Source organism: Meleagris gallopavo, chromosome 5, assembly GCF_905368555.1.
Source record: "Meleagris gallopavo chromosome 5, MGAL_WU_HG_1.1, whole genome shotgun sequence".
Classification (NCBI taxonomy): Eukaryota; Metazoa; Chordata; class Aves; order Galliformes; family Phasianidae; genus Meleagris; species Meleagris gallopavo.
This window is the reverse complement of record NC_139408.1, coordinates 5,957,394-5,972,818: the sequence shown is the minus strand read 5'-3', so window position 1 is coordinate 5,972,818 and position 15,425 is coordinate 5,957,394. Positions and strand designations below refer to the sequence as shown.

At 61.7% G+C, this 15,425-nt stretch overlaps 5 protein-coding genes across 8 annotated transcripts; 3 read left to right on the top strand and 2 right to left on the bottom strand.

Moving 5' to 3' along the window:
* Nucleotides 1-197: 197 nt before the first annotated feature.
* On the top strand, nt 198-3,335 carry MAX (MYC associated transcriptional regulator X). Of its 2 annotated transcripts, none has more exons than XM_085226086.1 (5): nt 198-341; nt 478-504; nt 1,923-2,030; nt 2,280-2,409; nt 2,487-3,335. In XM_085226086.1, exons 1-5 carry the CDS (start codon nt 306-308, stop codon nt 2,672-2,674), a joined length of 489 nt encoding a protein of 162 aa, XP_085082212.1. In that variant the 5' UTR covers nt 198-305; the 3' UTR covers nt 2,675-3,335. The 2 variants fall into 2 exon arrangements, with proteins under 2 accessions (XP_085082212.1, XP_085082213.1); XM_085226087.1 differs by having other exon boundaries at nt 203-341; nt 2,286-2,409.
* On the bottom strand, nt 3,263-7,872 carry FNTB (farnesyltransferase, CAAX box, subunit beta). The gene is made up of 12 exons (XM_085226063.1): nt 7,715-7,872; nt 5,997-6,061; nt 5,849-5,921; nt 5,592-5,683; nt 4,980-5,126; nt 4,808-4,891; nt 4,639-4,725; nt 4,436-4,565; nt 4,213-4,345; nt 3,899-4,010; nt 3,708-3,822; nt 3,263-3,627 (listed from the first exon to the last, which is right to left on the bottom strand). The coding sequence occupies exons 1-12, from the start codon at nt 7,811-7,813 to the stop codon at nt 3,526-3,528; spliced, it is 1,239 nt and encodes a 412-aa protein (XP_085082189.1). The 5' UTR covers nt 7,814-7,872; the 3' UTR covers nt 3,263-3,525.
* A 109-nt stretch (nt 7,873-7,981) lies between these two features.
* Nucleotides 7,982-11,323, top strand: RAB15 (RAB15, member RAS oncogene family). 3 transcript variants are annotated; one of them, XM_085226091.1, is made up of 8 exons: nt 7,982-8,159; nt 9,104-9,265; nt 9,992-10,052; nt 10,154-10,214; nt 10,300-10,377; nt 10,464-10,553; nt 10,858-10,923; nt 10,988-11,323. In XM_085226091.1, the coding sequence occupies exons 2-8, from the start codon at nt 9,142-9,144 to the stop codon at nt 11,141-11,143; spliced, it is 636 nt and encodes a 211-aa protein (XP_085082217.1). In that variant the 5' UTR covers nt 7,982-8,159; nt 9,104-9,141; the 3' UTR covers nt 11,144-11,323. The 3 variants fall into 3 exon arrangements, with proteins under 3 accessions (XP_085082217.1, XP_085082216.1, XP_085082215.1); XM_085226090.1 differs by lacking the exon at nt 10,300-10,377 and having other exon boundaries at nt 8,029-8,159; XM_085226089.1 differs by lacking the exon at nt 10,858-10,923 and having other exon boundaries at nt 8,029-8,159.
* Nucleotides 11,324-12,547: 1,224 nt separating this feature from the next.
* On the top strand, nt 12,548-13,411 carry GPX2 (glutathione peroxidase 2). The gene is made up of 2 exons (XM_010710801.4): nt 12,548-12,839; nt 12,909-13,411. The coding sequence occupies exons 1-2, from the start codon at nt 12,615-12,617 to the stop codon at nt 13,257-13,259; spliced, it is 576 nt and encodes a 191-aa protein (XP_010709103.2). The 5' UTR covers nt 12,548-12,614; the 3' UTR covers nt 13,260-13,411.
* Nucleotides 13,412-13,705: 294 nt separating this feature from the next.
* On the bottom strand, nt 13,706-15,410 carry CHURC1 (churchill domain containing 1). Its single transcript, XM_010710800.3, has 4 exons — nt 15,315-15,410; nt 15,093-15,228; nt 14,404-14,474; nt 13,706-13,964 (listed from the first exon to the last, which is right to left on the bottom strand). Exons 1-4 carry the CDS (start codon nt 15,351-15,353, stop codon nt 13,872-13,874), a joined length of 339 nt encoding a protein of 112 aa, XP_010709102.1. The 5' UTR covers nt 15,354-15,410; the 3' UTR covers nt 13,706-13,871.
* Between the last annotated feature and the right edge of the window lie 15 nt (nt 15,411-15,425).

The window sequence follows — 15,425 nt, the reverse complement described above, 5'->3', positions numbered from 1 at the left end:
CCGTTCCATCGCGCTGCTTTCGACGCCCCTCCGTGGGGGAGAAGGCAGCAGCACTTCCGACCGCCGGCGGCACTTCCGGCCGGTTGACCGCTAGGGGACTACAGCTCCCGGCATGCAATGCGCGGGGCGCGATGCACGCCGGGAGCTATAGTCCCCTGCGTGCCTCCGCCTGCGCAGCCTCGCCAGTCTTGGACTCGCCGCCCCACAGTGCTCCGCGCTCAGGCAGACGGCCGGTCAGGGCGGGCGCATGCGTGCTGCGCGCTGTTGTTGTGGCGGCGCGGCCCGCTGCTCCCTGGCCGGCAGCGATGAGCGACAACGATGACATCGAGGTGGAGAGCGACGTGAGTCCGCCCACCCCCCCCCGCTTTCCCCCTCCCCCCGGTGCCCCGATGTGGGCAGTGAGGGGGTAACGCTCGGTTTGTCCCTTCTTCCTCCTTCCCTCCGCCCTTCCATGCTTCCTCCTCACGGGGCCCGCAGGAGGAGCAGCCCCGCTTCCAGTCCGCGGTACGTAGGGGGGGAGGGGCTATGGGGTTCTGCTCTAGGGGGGAGCACTGGCTGGGGGAGGGCTGTGCCATGAGGGGGTCGTATTTGGGGCGGGGGGGGCACTTGTGTGGGGTATTTTGGTGGAGGGGGGACACCTGTGTGGAAACGCGGGGAGAGTCTGAGGGAGGTCAGTGTGATTTGGGAGTCTATAGGGTCCTGTTGGGGAAGCAGCTGTGGGATGCGTCTTTGGGATTGTTTGGGGGAGGGGTGTTGTGGGAGGCCTATAGGGTTTTGTTATGAGGGGGATTTGAAGGGGGCTGCGGTGATGGGAGGGCTCTGTTTCGGGGGAACACTTATGGGGTTGTGTTTGGGGGGGCTGCGTGTCATGGGGGGGGGGTCAGCTGTGGGGTCCAGTTTGGGGGGGAACACCTGTGGGATGTGTCTTTAGGAGGGCTGCATGGGGAAGAGGGAGGCTCTGGTTTGGGGGGTGGGGGATTGTGGTGATGGGAGGGCTCTGTTTGTGGGGAACACTTGTGGGGTTTTGTTCTGTGGGGATTATGTCATGATGGAGGCCCTATGGGGTCGAGTTGGGGGGGGAGGGGATACCTGTGGGATGTTTCTCTGGGGAGATTCTGTGTAAGGGGGATATCTATGGGACTCGGTGTGGGATGTGTCTTCGGGGGGGCTCTGTATCATGGGGGTGTGCCTGGGGCTCTGTTAGGGTGAGGATCTATGTTTGGAGGGAAATGGGGGGCTGTGGTGATAGGACTCTCTCAGGGATGCTTCTTTGGGGCTGTGGCTTCTGGGGGAGGGGGACAGCTGTGAGACTGTTTTTGGGGGGTGGGGTTGTGTTTGGGATACGTCTGGGAGGCTGTGCTTATAAGAGGGTACTTTGTCTTGGGGGTGGGAGCTAAATGGACACAGTTGGGTTTGGTGGGGCCATGTTATGGAAGTGGATTTACTTTGGGGGTGATGACACCTGTGGAGCTATGTTTAGGGGTCGTCTAGGGGGGCTATGGCATTGAATAGGGGCTGTCAGATGGGGGGAGCAGGAGGGCTGTGCCTGCTTTATGGGGAAGACACAATGAATTTGTGTGGCTGTGGGGGAGGGTGTCTCTTTTGGAGCCATCTCTCTATGGGCTCTTTTTGGAGCAGAGGGAAGCACGGGGCTGCCTCTTTCCAGAGAGCTACCTAGAGGAGAGGGGACATATGTGGGGCCATGCCCTTTGGGTATATGCAGAGGCAATGCTGTGTGCTATGGGGACTGTGATGCATTCTGGGGGGTGTGAAACCGCTTCTCCCCCACCAGCCCCCACTTCTAGGCCCAGCCCCAATTCAGCCACAGCAGGAAGCTGCGCCACAGGGAAACCGAAAGCACCATAACTCCCCCTCCACCCCCCTCTGTGTGTATGTGTGTGTGCACGTGCCCCCCCCTGCAGGCAGACAAGCGAGCCCACCACAATGCACTGGAGCGCAAACGGCGGGACCACATCAAGGACAGTTTCCACAGCCTGCGTGACTCCGTGCCCTCCCTGCAGGGCGAGAAGGTGAGGTTGTGGAGCGCGGTGGCACGCCCCACAGGGATCTTTTTGACTTCCCCCTCCCTCAACTATGCCAAGTGAAGCAGTGCTTCCTCCTGCAAACGTTGCCCAGCTCTGAGGTTTTGGTGGTGGAACCCAATGGTGCAGTCAGTGAGGGCCTGTGGATCTCTGAAATGGTGCCACACACATCTTGGGGGCCTCCACCCCACGGCAGAGCTGAGGTCTTTATCTGGCCCATCCCTTTTCCCACTATTGCCACAGGCATCCCGGGCCCAAATCCTGGACAAAGCCACAGAGTACATCCAGTACATGCGCCGGAAAAACCACACGCACCAGCAGGACATCGATGACCTCAAGCGGCAGAACGCACTGCTGGAGCAGCAAGGTGAGCTCCCCCCCAGGAAGGGGGTACAAAGGCCGCGCCCCTCCCCACACTGGGCTGTGACACCCCCTGCCTTGCAGTGCGAGCCCTGGAGAAGGCACGCTCGAGTGCCCAGCTGCAAGCCAACTACCCGGCAGCGGACAGCAGCCTCTACACCAACCCCAAGGGCAGCGCCATCTCCGCTTTTGACGGCGGCTCTGACTCCAGCTCTGACTCAGAGCCTGATGAGCCACAGAGCAGGAAGAAGCTGCGCATGGAGGCCAGCTAGGCCTCCCCACACCTGTCCCCTGGCCCCCTAAGGACTCACCCTTGTCTCCTCAAGGCTCCAGGGCTGCACCCTTGCAGTCCCCCATGCCGGAATCCGGGGGGGGCCTGGGGGACCCCGACTGCGTGGAGATGCCCCCAACATCCCCCCTTTCCCCCTCCCCCCAGCCGCTAGCGAGCCTCTTTCTGCGCCCATTCTCCCCCTTCAATTTTATATGAGCATTTCTATTTATACCCAGGGACCACTGCAGCCCTGAGCTGAGCACGAGGCTGTGCAGGAGGCGGGCATCCCCCCCAGCCCCCATTGCCCACCTGTGGGCACCCCAAGGGGGTGAGCACGGGGGGGTTCTCGCTATTTATTTCCTGCGTGTGCAAGGCACCCCCCTGCCCTCCATGGCATGGAGCTGCAGGGCTCGGGCTGGGTGGTCTGCGTGTGCATCCTGCCCTATGTCCCACTCCTCCAACACACAAACACCAGAAGCCCCCTCCCCACATTTGTGGCATTTCCCCACCTCTCCTCTCCCTGTAGGTGACCCCATTTTAACGCCATTCATTCCATGGATCTAAAGTATGTTGTACATACTGCTCAGAGTTGTCTTGCAAGTTAAGGCTTCCCTTTACTATAAGACTTATAAATAATAAAAAGGAAAAAAACCCAAAACTTATTTTATCCTTCCCCATGGTAACTGTGTTTTCTTGGGGTTGGGGAGGGAGGAGCAGGGCTGGGAACCCTCCCATGCTCCTTACTCACCCTGAGGGCAGGTGGCAGCTCTGCTTTATGGCCCCCCGGTTCCTTTTTGGTATGGCTAGCACCATGAGGGCCTCACTCTGCCCAGATGGGTGGAGCGCAGACCCCTACCCTGTTGCCTCCAGGCTGGGCACAGGCTGCTGCAAGAAGTGCATCACTGCCTTCACCACTTTTTCCGGCACAATGTTGTAGATGGGATGCGTGGGCTGCTGCCAGAGTGAAGGACAAAGCACTTTGAGCCTGAAGAAGCCCCGAAGTGGGAGTCCTGTATCCCCTCCCCCCCACCTACCAGGCGGTTTTCAGGGATGCCCAGGACCAACTCGTGGTGCAGATCTCCACTGCCAAAGTGCTGGGCAATGGCCAACCCACTCAGGCAGTAGCAGGTGTGGTAGAAGTCCCGTGACCTGGGGCAGGGTGGGAGGCACACTGAGCAGAGAGGTCTGGGGGTGCATTACCTCCCCCACAGCCACCTCTACTCACTTTCCTGGCTTGTCCAGCAGCCCTCCAGCTGGGCACTGGCAGCACAGCAGGATGTACTCCTGCAGCGCCGACTGGTCAAACATCCAGCGTGACATGCTGAGCGCCTCATCACCTGCACAGAAGGGGGGGAAAGAGGGTCTGTTAAAACACCCCAAGACCACCCCAGGGAAGCCTCTTTCTAACCAAAGGTCCTGCTGCACCCTCCAGGGCTATGCCACGCTTTGTTTCCTTGCTCAAGCTCATTCATTCCCCTTCCACAAACATACTTCTTGGAGGCAGATGAAGCCCCAGTTTTCCCCATTTTGGCCACTCACCCTGTGTGTGAAGGGCACGGTGCAGCAGGGGCAGCAGCCCTGCCTGCCAGAAGGAGTAGCAGCCATCCACAAGCTTGTTGCAGCGGCCTTGGAAGCCACCCTCGAAGTGCATCTGCCGCCCAGTCACCCAGTGCTGCATGGGACAGCAGGTTTCATCACCAGGAGTGGGTTTCACCACCAGGATCAGGACCCCCCCAGCACCATGGCACCCTGTGACACCCACCAGCAAGCTGCGCAGGTTCAGCAGGTGCTCCTTCTTCAGGATGACCAGCGCTGCCAGCCCACAGAAGGTGTACCCACCATGAGCCTCCATGCCTGGCACCCCGCCAATACCGCCTTCCCAGTTCTGGCACCTGCATGAGAACAACACTAAGGACAATGACAGAGGGGCCACCAACCCTGTGCCCACTCTGGGCCAGCACTCACCTTGCTATCCACTCAGCTGTCCCAGTGAACAGCGCGGGTGTGAGGACATTGGTCAGTGATGCCACCGCAGCAGCACAGTAGGCACTCCTGGGGGAGAAGGGGGCAATGTCCCTCTGTCCCCAGCCCTGGCGAGGGTTGCATAGGGTCAAAGAGGGGACAGCTCACCCACCTGACATCCACCTCACCGCCTACGTGCATAAGGAAGGAGCCATCGGGCTGCTTCAGCGTGTGTAGGTACTCCAGCAGCTTCTGCCTGTGGAAGAATGTGGGTGTGTGGGGCAGCGTGGAGCTAGAAACCCCCTCGCACACCCCAACCACAGCCCCACACTGCCCTCCTTTACCTATCAATGATGCTATAGGCTTCTTCTGTGCCAATGATGCAGAGCGCGTTGACGGCGGCATAAGTGGGGGCAAGGTGGGGGTGCTGGCCTGGGCCCCCCCCAAAGCCACCCTGGGGACTCTGGCAGCAGCTCAGGAACTGGCAGACACTGCAGGGACAAGGGGGACAGCTGGGGACAGGAACCAGGGAAGGACACGGGCAGGGTGGGCCGGAGGATGAGGGTCCCAGGATGGCACTGAGCCATCCCATGGCAGCAAAGGGTTCCAGCCCCAGCTCAGCGTCCCTCGGTGTTTCCAGGGGGATTCCCACCTTGGTGATATGTCCCAACCACCTCGGGGAGCCCCCTACCCCAGGACGTGGATGCTGACTCCCGTATCTCCCCCACCTCCCTCTGTCACGAGATGCTGGCTGGCAAGAATAGGCAGCATTGAGGGCTCCACAGGACACAAAGCACCGTTGTGCTGGCGCCAGGGACACGGGGATGGCGGGAGGTGGCCCCAGAGGACAGGGCAGTGGGCACCTCTGGAAGCAGGCACACCCACGCTGAGCAGCTCTGACATGGCTCATGGGGTGGAGACCCCTCGGTGCCCCCCAGGGCTAAGGAAGGACTTACTCAGAGGCAATCGACTGGGGAATGGGCTCCTCCAGCAGCTCCAGGCTGTGCAGGATCCAGTAGCAGAGCCAGGGGCGGCTGGCATCCAGACACTATAGGGACAGGGAGAACACAAGGGGCTACAGGCACTCTGGGAAGGGCAAATCACGAATCCACCACCCCGGGGCACCCCATGGCACAGGAGCAGCCTTCAGGGCAGAAAGAACTCGATGACAATTGAAGGGTTCACCAGAGAGCCCTGGGGCTGTGCTCAGTACCTCATATGCTTCACCCAGCTGCCGGAGGCCTCTCTTCAGGTAGTGGAAGTGCTTCTCCCGCTGCAGGATGAACCTGCAAAGGCAGCAGGCAGGGCTCAGCAGAGCCCCAGCCCAGAGCATGCTGTGGGAGCACTCACGGGGGACTTACTGCACGGCATGGTGGTTCGTCTTGTAGGCATCGAACACTTCCTGCACAATGTCCTCCACTTTGCTCTGTGGCACAAGAAGTAGAGCACACAGTCAGTGCCAGGAGCTGCCACACCATGCAACCTCCACTCGCTTTAGGGCTAAGGTTAAAGTTTTTAGACCCCTCCCTGTCTCACCCCAGCACACCAGGGGCCAAGGGAGCTGATGCAAAAAGTACAGCTAGGGCTTCCTGGTCCCAGAGTTAAGCAATGCACCCTGGACTGGAGCTGGAGCAGGGGAATTCACCCCCTCACTGCCTCACACCTGGCCCATGGCACTCCCTTACCCTGGCACTCAGATCCCAGACCCACGGCATTCCCCAACCATCGCTTCTCAGACCTCAGTCCTTCAGGCTTTGGCCCTCTCAGATCCCAGTCTCAGCACTTGCCCCTCAGACCCCACCTCCCTCAGACCCAGCTCCACGGCTCCATCACAATCCCATGCTCTGCAAGCTCTCAGTTATAGGCCCTTTCATATCTCAGCCCCACAGCCCACTTAGACCCCAACCCATCAGCCCCCAGTCGCTCAGATCCCAACCCCACAGCCGCTTCAGCCCCCAGTCGCCCAGCCCCACAGCCCCTTCAGCCCCCAGTCGCCCAGCCCCACAGCCCCTTCAGCCCCCAGTCGCCCAGCCCCACAGCCCCTTCAGCCCCCAGTCGCCCAGCCCCACAGCCCCTTCAGCCCCCAGTCGCCCAGCCCCACAGCCCCTTCAGCCCCCAGTCGCCCAGCCCCACAGCCCCTTCAGCCCCCAGTCGCCCAGCCCCACAGCCCCTTCAGCCCCCAGTCGCCCAGCCCCACAGCCCCTTCAGCCCCCAGTCGCCCAGCCCCACAGCCCCTTCAGCCCCCAGTCGCCCAGCCCCACAGCCCCTTCAGCCCCCAGTCGCCCAGCCCCCAGCCCCTTCAGCCCCCAGTCGCCCAGCCCCCCAGCCCCTTCAGCCCCCAGTCGCCCAGCCCCCCAGCCCCTTCAGCCCCCAGTCGCCCAGACCCAGCCCCTTCAGCCCCCAGTCGCCCAGAGCCCCAGCCCCTTCAGCCCCCAGTCGCCCAGATCCCAGCCCCTTCAGCCCCCAGTCGCCCAGATCCCAGCCCCTTCAGCCCCCAGTCGCCCAGATCCCAGCCCCTTCAGCCCCCAGTCGCCCAGATCCCAGCCCCTTCAGCCCCCAGTCGCCCAGATCCCAGCCCCTTCAGCCCCCAGTCGCCCAGATCCCAGCCCCTTCAGCCCCCAGTCGCCCAGATCCCAGCCCCAGCCCCCAGTCGCCCAGATCCCAGCCCCAAAGTCCCCAGTCGCCCAGATCCCAGCCCCAAAGTCCCCAGTCGCCCAGATCCCAGCCCCAAAGTCCCCAGTCGCCCAGATCCCAGCCCCAAAGTCCCCAGTCGCCCAGATCCCAGCCCCAAAGTCCCCAGTCGCCCAGATCCCAGCCCCAAAGTCCCCAGTCGCCCAGATCCCAGCCCCAAAGTCCCCTCAGCCCCCAGTCCCTCAGATCGCAGCACCACAGCCCCCTCAGCCCCCAGTCCCACAAATTCCAGGCCCAAAGTCCCCTCCGATCCCGGCCTCCTAACCACTTCCACACCCCAAGCTCTCAGACCCCCGGGCCCCTCACACAGCAGCAGCTCAGCCCCGACCGTACAGCCTCTCAGACCCCAATCCCTTACTCCCCGGCCCCGCAGCCTCTCTCCCCGCACCTGCTCAGCGGAGGTGTGTGTCCTCACGCCGTCCTCTCGCAGCCGCCGCCGCCCGCCGGGGCCGTGCGAACCGGGGCCGTGCGGGGAGGCCCCCGCCATGCTGCTGCCGGCCGGGCCGACGGCGGCCGGGCGGGGACATAAGACCACACCCCTTTGCGTTAGCCACGCCTCCCTTGCTGTTGACCACGCCCGCTCCGCTCTAAAGCCCCGAGCACCCCGGGGCAGGCGGCGCTGCGTGGCGGCGCGCTGGCGTCGTGTGGTCACGTGACGCCGTGTCGCAGTGTGGCCGCGGTGTCACCTCGTGGCGCTGCGACGCTCGGGCCGCACAGGCAAACCCCCTACCCTGGGGGTGTTCCCCGGGCTGGTTTCCCCACCCCATCACCCCACTCGGTGAGGCCTCCCAGTGACCTGCGGACGTCTCCCATTGTCCCACCAGTGCCCTGTGGTATGTCCCGTTCTGTCACCCACGTTCCCCGCTCCAAACCCATGCGTGTCCCCACCCCTTGCCCCCTGCTGCATCTTCCCAGTGACCCAGAATGTCCCCCAATGTCCCCTCCAACGTCGCCCAGTTGCACCCCTATGCTGTCCCCTGCTGTATCCCCAGCTGTTGCCCACATCCCCCGCTCCAAACACACATCCCCCTCCTTGTCCCATATCCCCCAGCTCCTCCCCATGCTACCTCCCAGCGTCACAGGACATTTCCTGGTAGCCCCATTAGTGTCCTCAAGTGCATCCCCGGGTGTTCCCTGCCGTGTCCCCCCCTGTCACCCACATATCCTGCTCCAAGCCCGTGTGTGTGCCCCCTGCATCTCTCTGGTGCATGCTACCTCCTTCTGGTGACCCCCAGTGTATTCCCAGATATTTGCTGCGGTGTCACCCATGTCCCTTGGGTCCAAACCTGTGTGTGTGTCCCCAGTACCCCCTTAATGCACTGTGGTTCCTCCCAGTGCCTTGGCTGCAACTCCATGTGTTCCCATTAGTGTCCTACGGTCCACTTCATACACCCCATTGCTGCCTCTCGGTGCCCCAGGACATCTCATATTGTCCCTGTTTGTGTCTCCCACTGCATCCCTTTCTGTCCCTTGTTGCATCCTCATCTGTCACCCACATCCCCTGCTCCCCATTATCTTCACGACTCTTCATTGTCCCATACCCCTCCGCGTATCCCCATGATGCCTTCCAAAGACCCAGGGGGCAACTCCCAATATCCCATCGCACATCCCTGAATGTCCCCTTCTCCGTCCCCTACATCCCCCGCTCCAAAACCGTGCGTGCCTCCACCTCGTACCCCAATGGTGCATCCCTCATTGCCTCCCCCCCCCATCCCTCCCGCCTCTCCCTCCCGGTGCCCGGCGCATCCCCGCGCCCCGCCCCGGTGCCATCCCGCAGGATCCCCTCCCCCGGCCCGGCGGCGGCGCGAGGCCGCCATGGCCAAGCAGTACGACGTGCTGTTCCGCCTGCTGCTGCTCGGCGACTCGGGCGTGGGTAAGACGTGCCTCCTGTGCCGCTTCACTGACAGCGAGTTCCACCCGGCGCACATCTCCACCATCGGTACCTGCACCGGGGATGCGCGGCGCCGGGGGGTGGGAGCTGGGAGACGGGAAACCGGGAGGGTAGCGGGAGCTGGAAGCAGTGGGAAAGCGAGGGTAGGGGGGGGGCTGGGAGCAGAGCAAAAGCGGGGGCAACGGAAGCTGGGAACACCGCTGAACCTGGAAACCGAGGGTACTGGGAGCATCGCGGTGCCGGGAAACCGGGAGCACCGGGAAACCGGGGGCACTGAGAGCTAGGAGTGATAGGAGAATGGGAAACCGGGAGCGATGGGTAGTGGGAAAATGGGAAACTGGGAGCACCGGGAGGTGGGAGAATCAGGAAGAGGAGAAATTGGGGGCTGGGAGCACCGGGGAACCTGGAAACTGGGGAAGCGGAAGCTGGGAGAACTGGAAAAATGGGGAGATGGAAGCTATGGGAAAATGGGAAACTGGGAGCACTGGGGGCATCGCAGCACCAGGAAACAGTGGGGAAACCAGAGGCACCGGGAGACACCGCGCTGGGGACAGGGAGCAGCGGGGAGCTGCGGTGCTGGGAGCATTGGAGGGCAGCGGAAGGAGCTCCGCGGGGGCTCAGTGTGGCACAGCACAGCTTGCTGTGGGCCAGGAGGGCTGAAGGGGTCTGTGAGGGGGCATCTCTCGTCTCAGCTGAATGTAGGGAGGGAGCACGGAACAGTCCCACCCCCCAGGAAAAAAATAATGATGATAAAGCTGCCCTCCTCCCATGCAGGGGTGGATTTCAAGATGAAGACAATCGAGGTGGATGGCATCAAGGTGCGCATCCAGATCTGGTGAGTGCTTGGGGGGGGCCACGCCCCATGGTGCCCCCCCTCTGGGTTCATCTGAGGCATGGGGTAAGGAATGATCTCTCCAACCCCCTCCATGCCCCCAGGGACACGGCAGGGCAGGAGCGGTACCAAACCATCACCAAGCAGTACTACCGGCGGGCACAGGTAATAGAGGCACGAGGGGGAGAAACTGAGGCATGGGGAGGTCAAAGTGCTGCCCCCTCCCCCCTCCCTGGTGCCTTTCCTGCAGGGCATTTTCCTGGTCTACGACATCAGCAGTGAGCGCTCCTACCAGCACATCGTCAAGTGGGCCAGTGATGTGGATGAGGTGGGGGCTCAGAGGGGGGTCCCTTTTGTTTATAGGTGAGGTGAGAGGTGCTGATGTGCTCCCTCCTCCCCCATCCCTTTTCTTAGTATGCACCCGACGGCGTCCAGAAGATCCTCATTGGGAACAAAGCAGACGAGGAGCACAAGAGGCAAGTGGCCAAAGAGCAAGGGCTGCAGGTGAGCTGGTGGGGTGGCACCCCCTGTGTGGCCAGGGTCCCCCCAGGGCACCAGGACCCCCCCCCGGTGCCTCCTGCACCCCGAGCATCCCCCTGTGCTTCCCCCCCAGCATCACCCAAGATCTCCCTCCAAATGCACCCCCACCTCCAGCCTCCCCTAAAATGTCCATTGCCCCACACTCCAATGCATGGTCATAGACTGTGCACCCCATGGGACCATCTGTCTGCCCCATGATGTTGAGAAATGGGGGGGTGACCCCTCACCCCAAAATTCTATCGGCACCGCTGAGCCCTTTGCCTCGCAGCTTGCCCGGGAGTATGGAATGGACTTCTATGAGACCAGTGCCTGCAGCAACCTGAACATAAAGGAGGTGTGTGGGGCTGAAGGCGGGTGCCTCCCACCCCATCCCAAAGGCTGACCCCATTTCCCCACAGTCCTTCACCCGACTGACGGAGCTGGTGCTGCAGGCACACCGCAAGGAGCTGGAGGGGTTGCGCACTGCCACGGCCCCCCCTGAGCTGACCCAGCTGGAGGAGGATGAGCAGCAGACCCCAGGGGGGCATGACAACCCCAAAAACTGCTGGTGTTGAAGCCTGGCCTCTCCCAGTCCTGCTACAGAGGGGGCATGGTGGGAGGACAGAAGGAACGGGGACTTACCCCACTCCACCGCAGCCCTTGGTGTTTGGGGGGGTCCCAGGCACTACTGGCACACCCTGCAACCCTGTTTTGCACACTGTTTCCACAATAAAGGAGATACTGAAGCCCCTTCACCGGGAACGGTGTCACCTGGCGGTGCCACCGTGGCATCCCCGGCACTGCAGCAACTCGAGCAGTGATGAATAATGGAGGGAACCCACCAGTGTCCCCTTTCCCAGGATGGGAATAGGGTTGTGGAGATGCAGCAGTAACGAGGCCATAGGCACCAAGCAGTGGGCACTGGGATGGGTGAGAAATGGATGGATGGTGGTGGGAAGTGCGGGCATTAGGATGATCATAGGTGCCAGGATGGAGGGGCAATGGGATGGTGGTGGGCATCAGGGGAGAGGTGGGCACTGGAACATGTTGGTATCAGGGTGGCGGTGAGCACATGGTTGGGTGGGCAGTGGGTTGGTGGTGGGCATCAGGATGGTGGGCATTGGGTTGCTTACTGGGATGGGTGGGCATTAGGATGGTGATAGGCACTAGCACGTGCAGACACTGAGATTATGGTGGGCACTGGGATGGAATGACATTAGAAGGGTGATGGTTTATGGGGCATATGTGCATTAGGATGGTCATGGGCTCTGGGACGGGTTGTGCACTGGGGTGGTGGCAGACACCTGGATATTTGGGCATTAGGATGCTGTTGTTTATTGAAACTGATGGACACTAGGATGGTGATGAGTGCTGACATATGTGAGCATCAGAATGATGGTTGGCAGTGGGATGGGGGGAGCATTGGGACAGTGGTGGTCACTGGGATGGGTTGGCAACAGAATGATGGCCACTGGCACTTGTGGTTATTAGGGTGGTTATGGACAATGCAACAGTGGGCACCAGGGCAGGTGTGTTTTAGGACACTGTCACTTCCTGGGATGAGTGAGCATTGGAATTATGATGGGCACTGGGACAAGCTGACATCAGAACAGCGGTGGCTGTGGGCATTAGGATAGTCACAGGCAATGGGACAGCATTGGACATGGGTACCAGAAGGATGACACGTAGGCAGCAGGATTATGGCTGGCACTGGGATGGTGATGGGATATGTGGGCATCAGGATGGTGGTGGGCACTGGGATGGCTGTGCGCTAGGGACAATGTGGGGGCACACACAGCCAGCACCCTGCACCCACCCACACATCCACCCCCCCCCGGCTGCTTCTAGCTCCATGCTGTGGCAGCCACATCAATAATTGAAGCCGGTGGCGCTGCCCTGGCCTTTCCCTGCCCTGTCCCTGGGCAGGTGCCAGCAGGTGGGCTGGCTCTGCTTTCCACCCAGTCACAGCGTGGATGCTGTCACGTGGGCACAGGGCAGCCTTTAAGGCGGGCAGGCAGGCGGCAGAGCACATCATCACCTGCAGCCATGAGCGTCCCCATCGCCAAGTCCTTCTACGACCTCAGCGCCACCTCCTTGCAGGGGGAGAAGGTGGACTTCAACATCTTCCGCGGGCGGGTGGTCCTCATCGAGAACGTGGCGTCACTCTGAGGCACCACGGTGCGGGACTACACCCAGCTCAACCAGCTGCAGGCACGCTACCCACGGCGGCTGGTGGTGCTGGGCTTCCCCTGCAACCAGTTCGGCTACCAGGTAAACCCACGGGAATGAGGGGATGCGGGGTGGTGGATGACACGGCTCAGCCCCTCATACCCTTGCCAGGAGAACGGCACCAACGAGGAGATCCTCAACTGCCTCAAGCATGTGCGGCCGGGGGGTGGCTTCGAGCCCAACTTCACCCTGTTCCAGAAGTGCCAGGTGAACGGGAAGGACACCCACCCCGTCTTTGCCTACCTGAAGGCCCACCTGCCCGCCCCTGTGGATGAGGCAGACCACCTGATGGCCGAACCCCGCTTCCTGGTGTGGAGCCCTGTGCGGCGCTCTGACATCTCCTGGAACTTTGAGAAGTTCCTGGTGGGGCCTGAGGGGGAACCTTTCCGTCGCTACAGCCCTCGCCTGCCCACTGCCCAGATAGAGCCTGATATCCAGCGCCTCCTCAAGCTGGCCAAGTAGGGCTGTACGCCCCCCCTCCCCAGATAGCTCCCGTCCTCTGCCAGGTGATGGCCCCCTCTGAAACCCCCACGGGGAGGGGGTCTGATGGGGTGGAGGGCTGGGGTTGCTGGGATGGGGCTGGCGGCAATAAATGAAGTGGAGGCAGCATCCAAGCCCCCTGTTTGTGTCCCCCTTCCTGGTTTTTGAGACACCGAGCACATGGGATGCAGGAAGTAGTTGTGCAGAATGGAATGGTGCCAAGCATGGTGGCAGCCCCATTATAGGGAGGGAGGTGGAAGCAATTTCTGCAGCCTCACAGTAAGGGTGTGCCACCCTGCCCTGCCCACAACAGGAATGAGTGCCCCAAGGGGGGCACAGCAGGCAGAGTGAGGCGACAGCCCTAGAAGGGCTTTGGGGGGGAGGGGGAGAAGGGGGGAACAAACACAGAGTACTCCTGTATGCAGCTCTAAGCTGTACTAAATTCACCTTTATTGTTCACACTCCTCAGGCAGCTGTGCTGCACAGAACCATTTCAGGGTGCCGACAGGCTGGGCCCTCCCCTTTCTTTTCTTCAGCACAAAGCGGTCTCAGGTCAGGGCTGAAGCCCCCCCCACCCAGGGTTACAAACTGCCTTCAGAAGAGTGGGGTCATCTGACGTGGGTCGTCAGGCAGGATGCTGACCGAGTCCTCGGCGCGGCCGCATAGCAGGCACAGCATGGTGTACTCCTGGAGCAGAACACAGTGCAGGAAGGGGGCTCAGGCCACACTATCCTCTCCCTCCACCACCATGGAAACTTGAGCTGTGGCTGACACCTGATCCCCGATTGCAATCAGATCACAACAGATTGCATTTCGTCCCCCCAGGACTCCCCACTGGCTGCCCAGAGCCCATTTTCCAGCACTTTGCTGCTGAATGGGCAATGAGCCAGGGAAGAGGGATGGGGAGTGTGGGGTAGCTGCTTTCATGTGTGCCACAGAGCTGAGCTGTACACCTGTGATACCGGGACCAGTGCCAGTGCTGCAGGTGGCCCCAAGTTGCTGCTCACCTCCAGCTCCCTCCAATGGCTGTGAGGGTAGGTGGGCACTAGCAAGGCTGAGGGCACCCCCCAGGGCTAGGGAGAGACCGTGTGGCACAGCAGAACCCCCTGATCCCTGGAGAATGTACCTGGTAGTCGTCCACCACGCTAAAGGTGTACTCGTGGTGCGCAATCAGGTGGTGACAGTTCTTGCACAGGTCTGCAGAGGAGACCAGGTAAGGGCCTTCAGGGATGGGGATGTGCCCAGATCTGGCATAGTGCTCACTGGGGAGCCTTGGCTTCACCCCTGAACCCACCTCAGCCCTTACATGGGTCAAGAGCCCCACCCTGGGGTGCTGAGCCCCCTGATCCCCAGGGTAGGTCTCAGAGCACCAACCCTCTCCCATCCCTCCCAGCACTTCAGTGGGCAATCACCCCCCATAAGGCCCCAAACCCTCAATATCCCCCTCAAAGCTCGACTCCCCCCAGTTTCCCCTTTAAGGCACCAGACTCCCAATGCCCCCTCGAGCCCAGTACCTAAATACTCCCTGCACAGCCCCTAATATCCCCCATACATCCTCCCAACACCCTTCTCTTTACAGTACCAAACCCCACTAATTACCCCCTTCAGACACCAGTCTTGAGCCCCAAATCCCCCTCCCAGAGGCCCCGCAACGCCTCCCCACACACAAAGCAAACCCACCCTAAAGCACCAGACCCCCAACACATCCCCACCCCCTCAAAAACCACCGAATCCCCAAGCAACCGCCAGGAGTTCCATACCCCCCTTCCAGACACCTTCAGAGCCCCCCACACCAGACCAGACCCCCCCGCTCACGGTCGTAGGTGATGATCTCATCGTCGCCGTGCAGGCCGGCGGCGCGGTTGTCCAACAGTACGAAGTCCCGGCGGCCGCACCGCGCGCACCCCACGAAGTTAAGGAGGAAGGAGCCGCCCTCCAGGCACGTAGTGCCCTACGAGGGGACACCGCACGGCTCGGCCCCGGGCTTCGAGGCTTTCCTGCTCCCCAGCCCCCCCAGCCCGGCCGCGGCCTACCCACCCGCTCGGGGTATTCCGTGCCCACACAGCCCCCACACATCACGCCACTTCTCGCGAGACTTCCGCCGCGTATGGGGCGGGGTTTTGCGCTGACGGAGGTATGGCCAAGCGT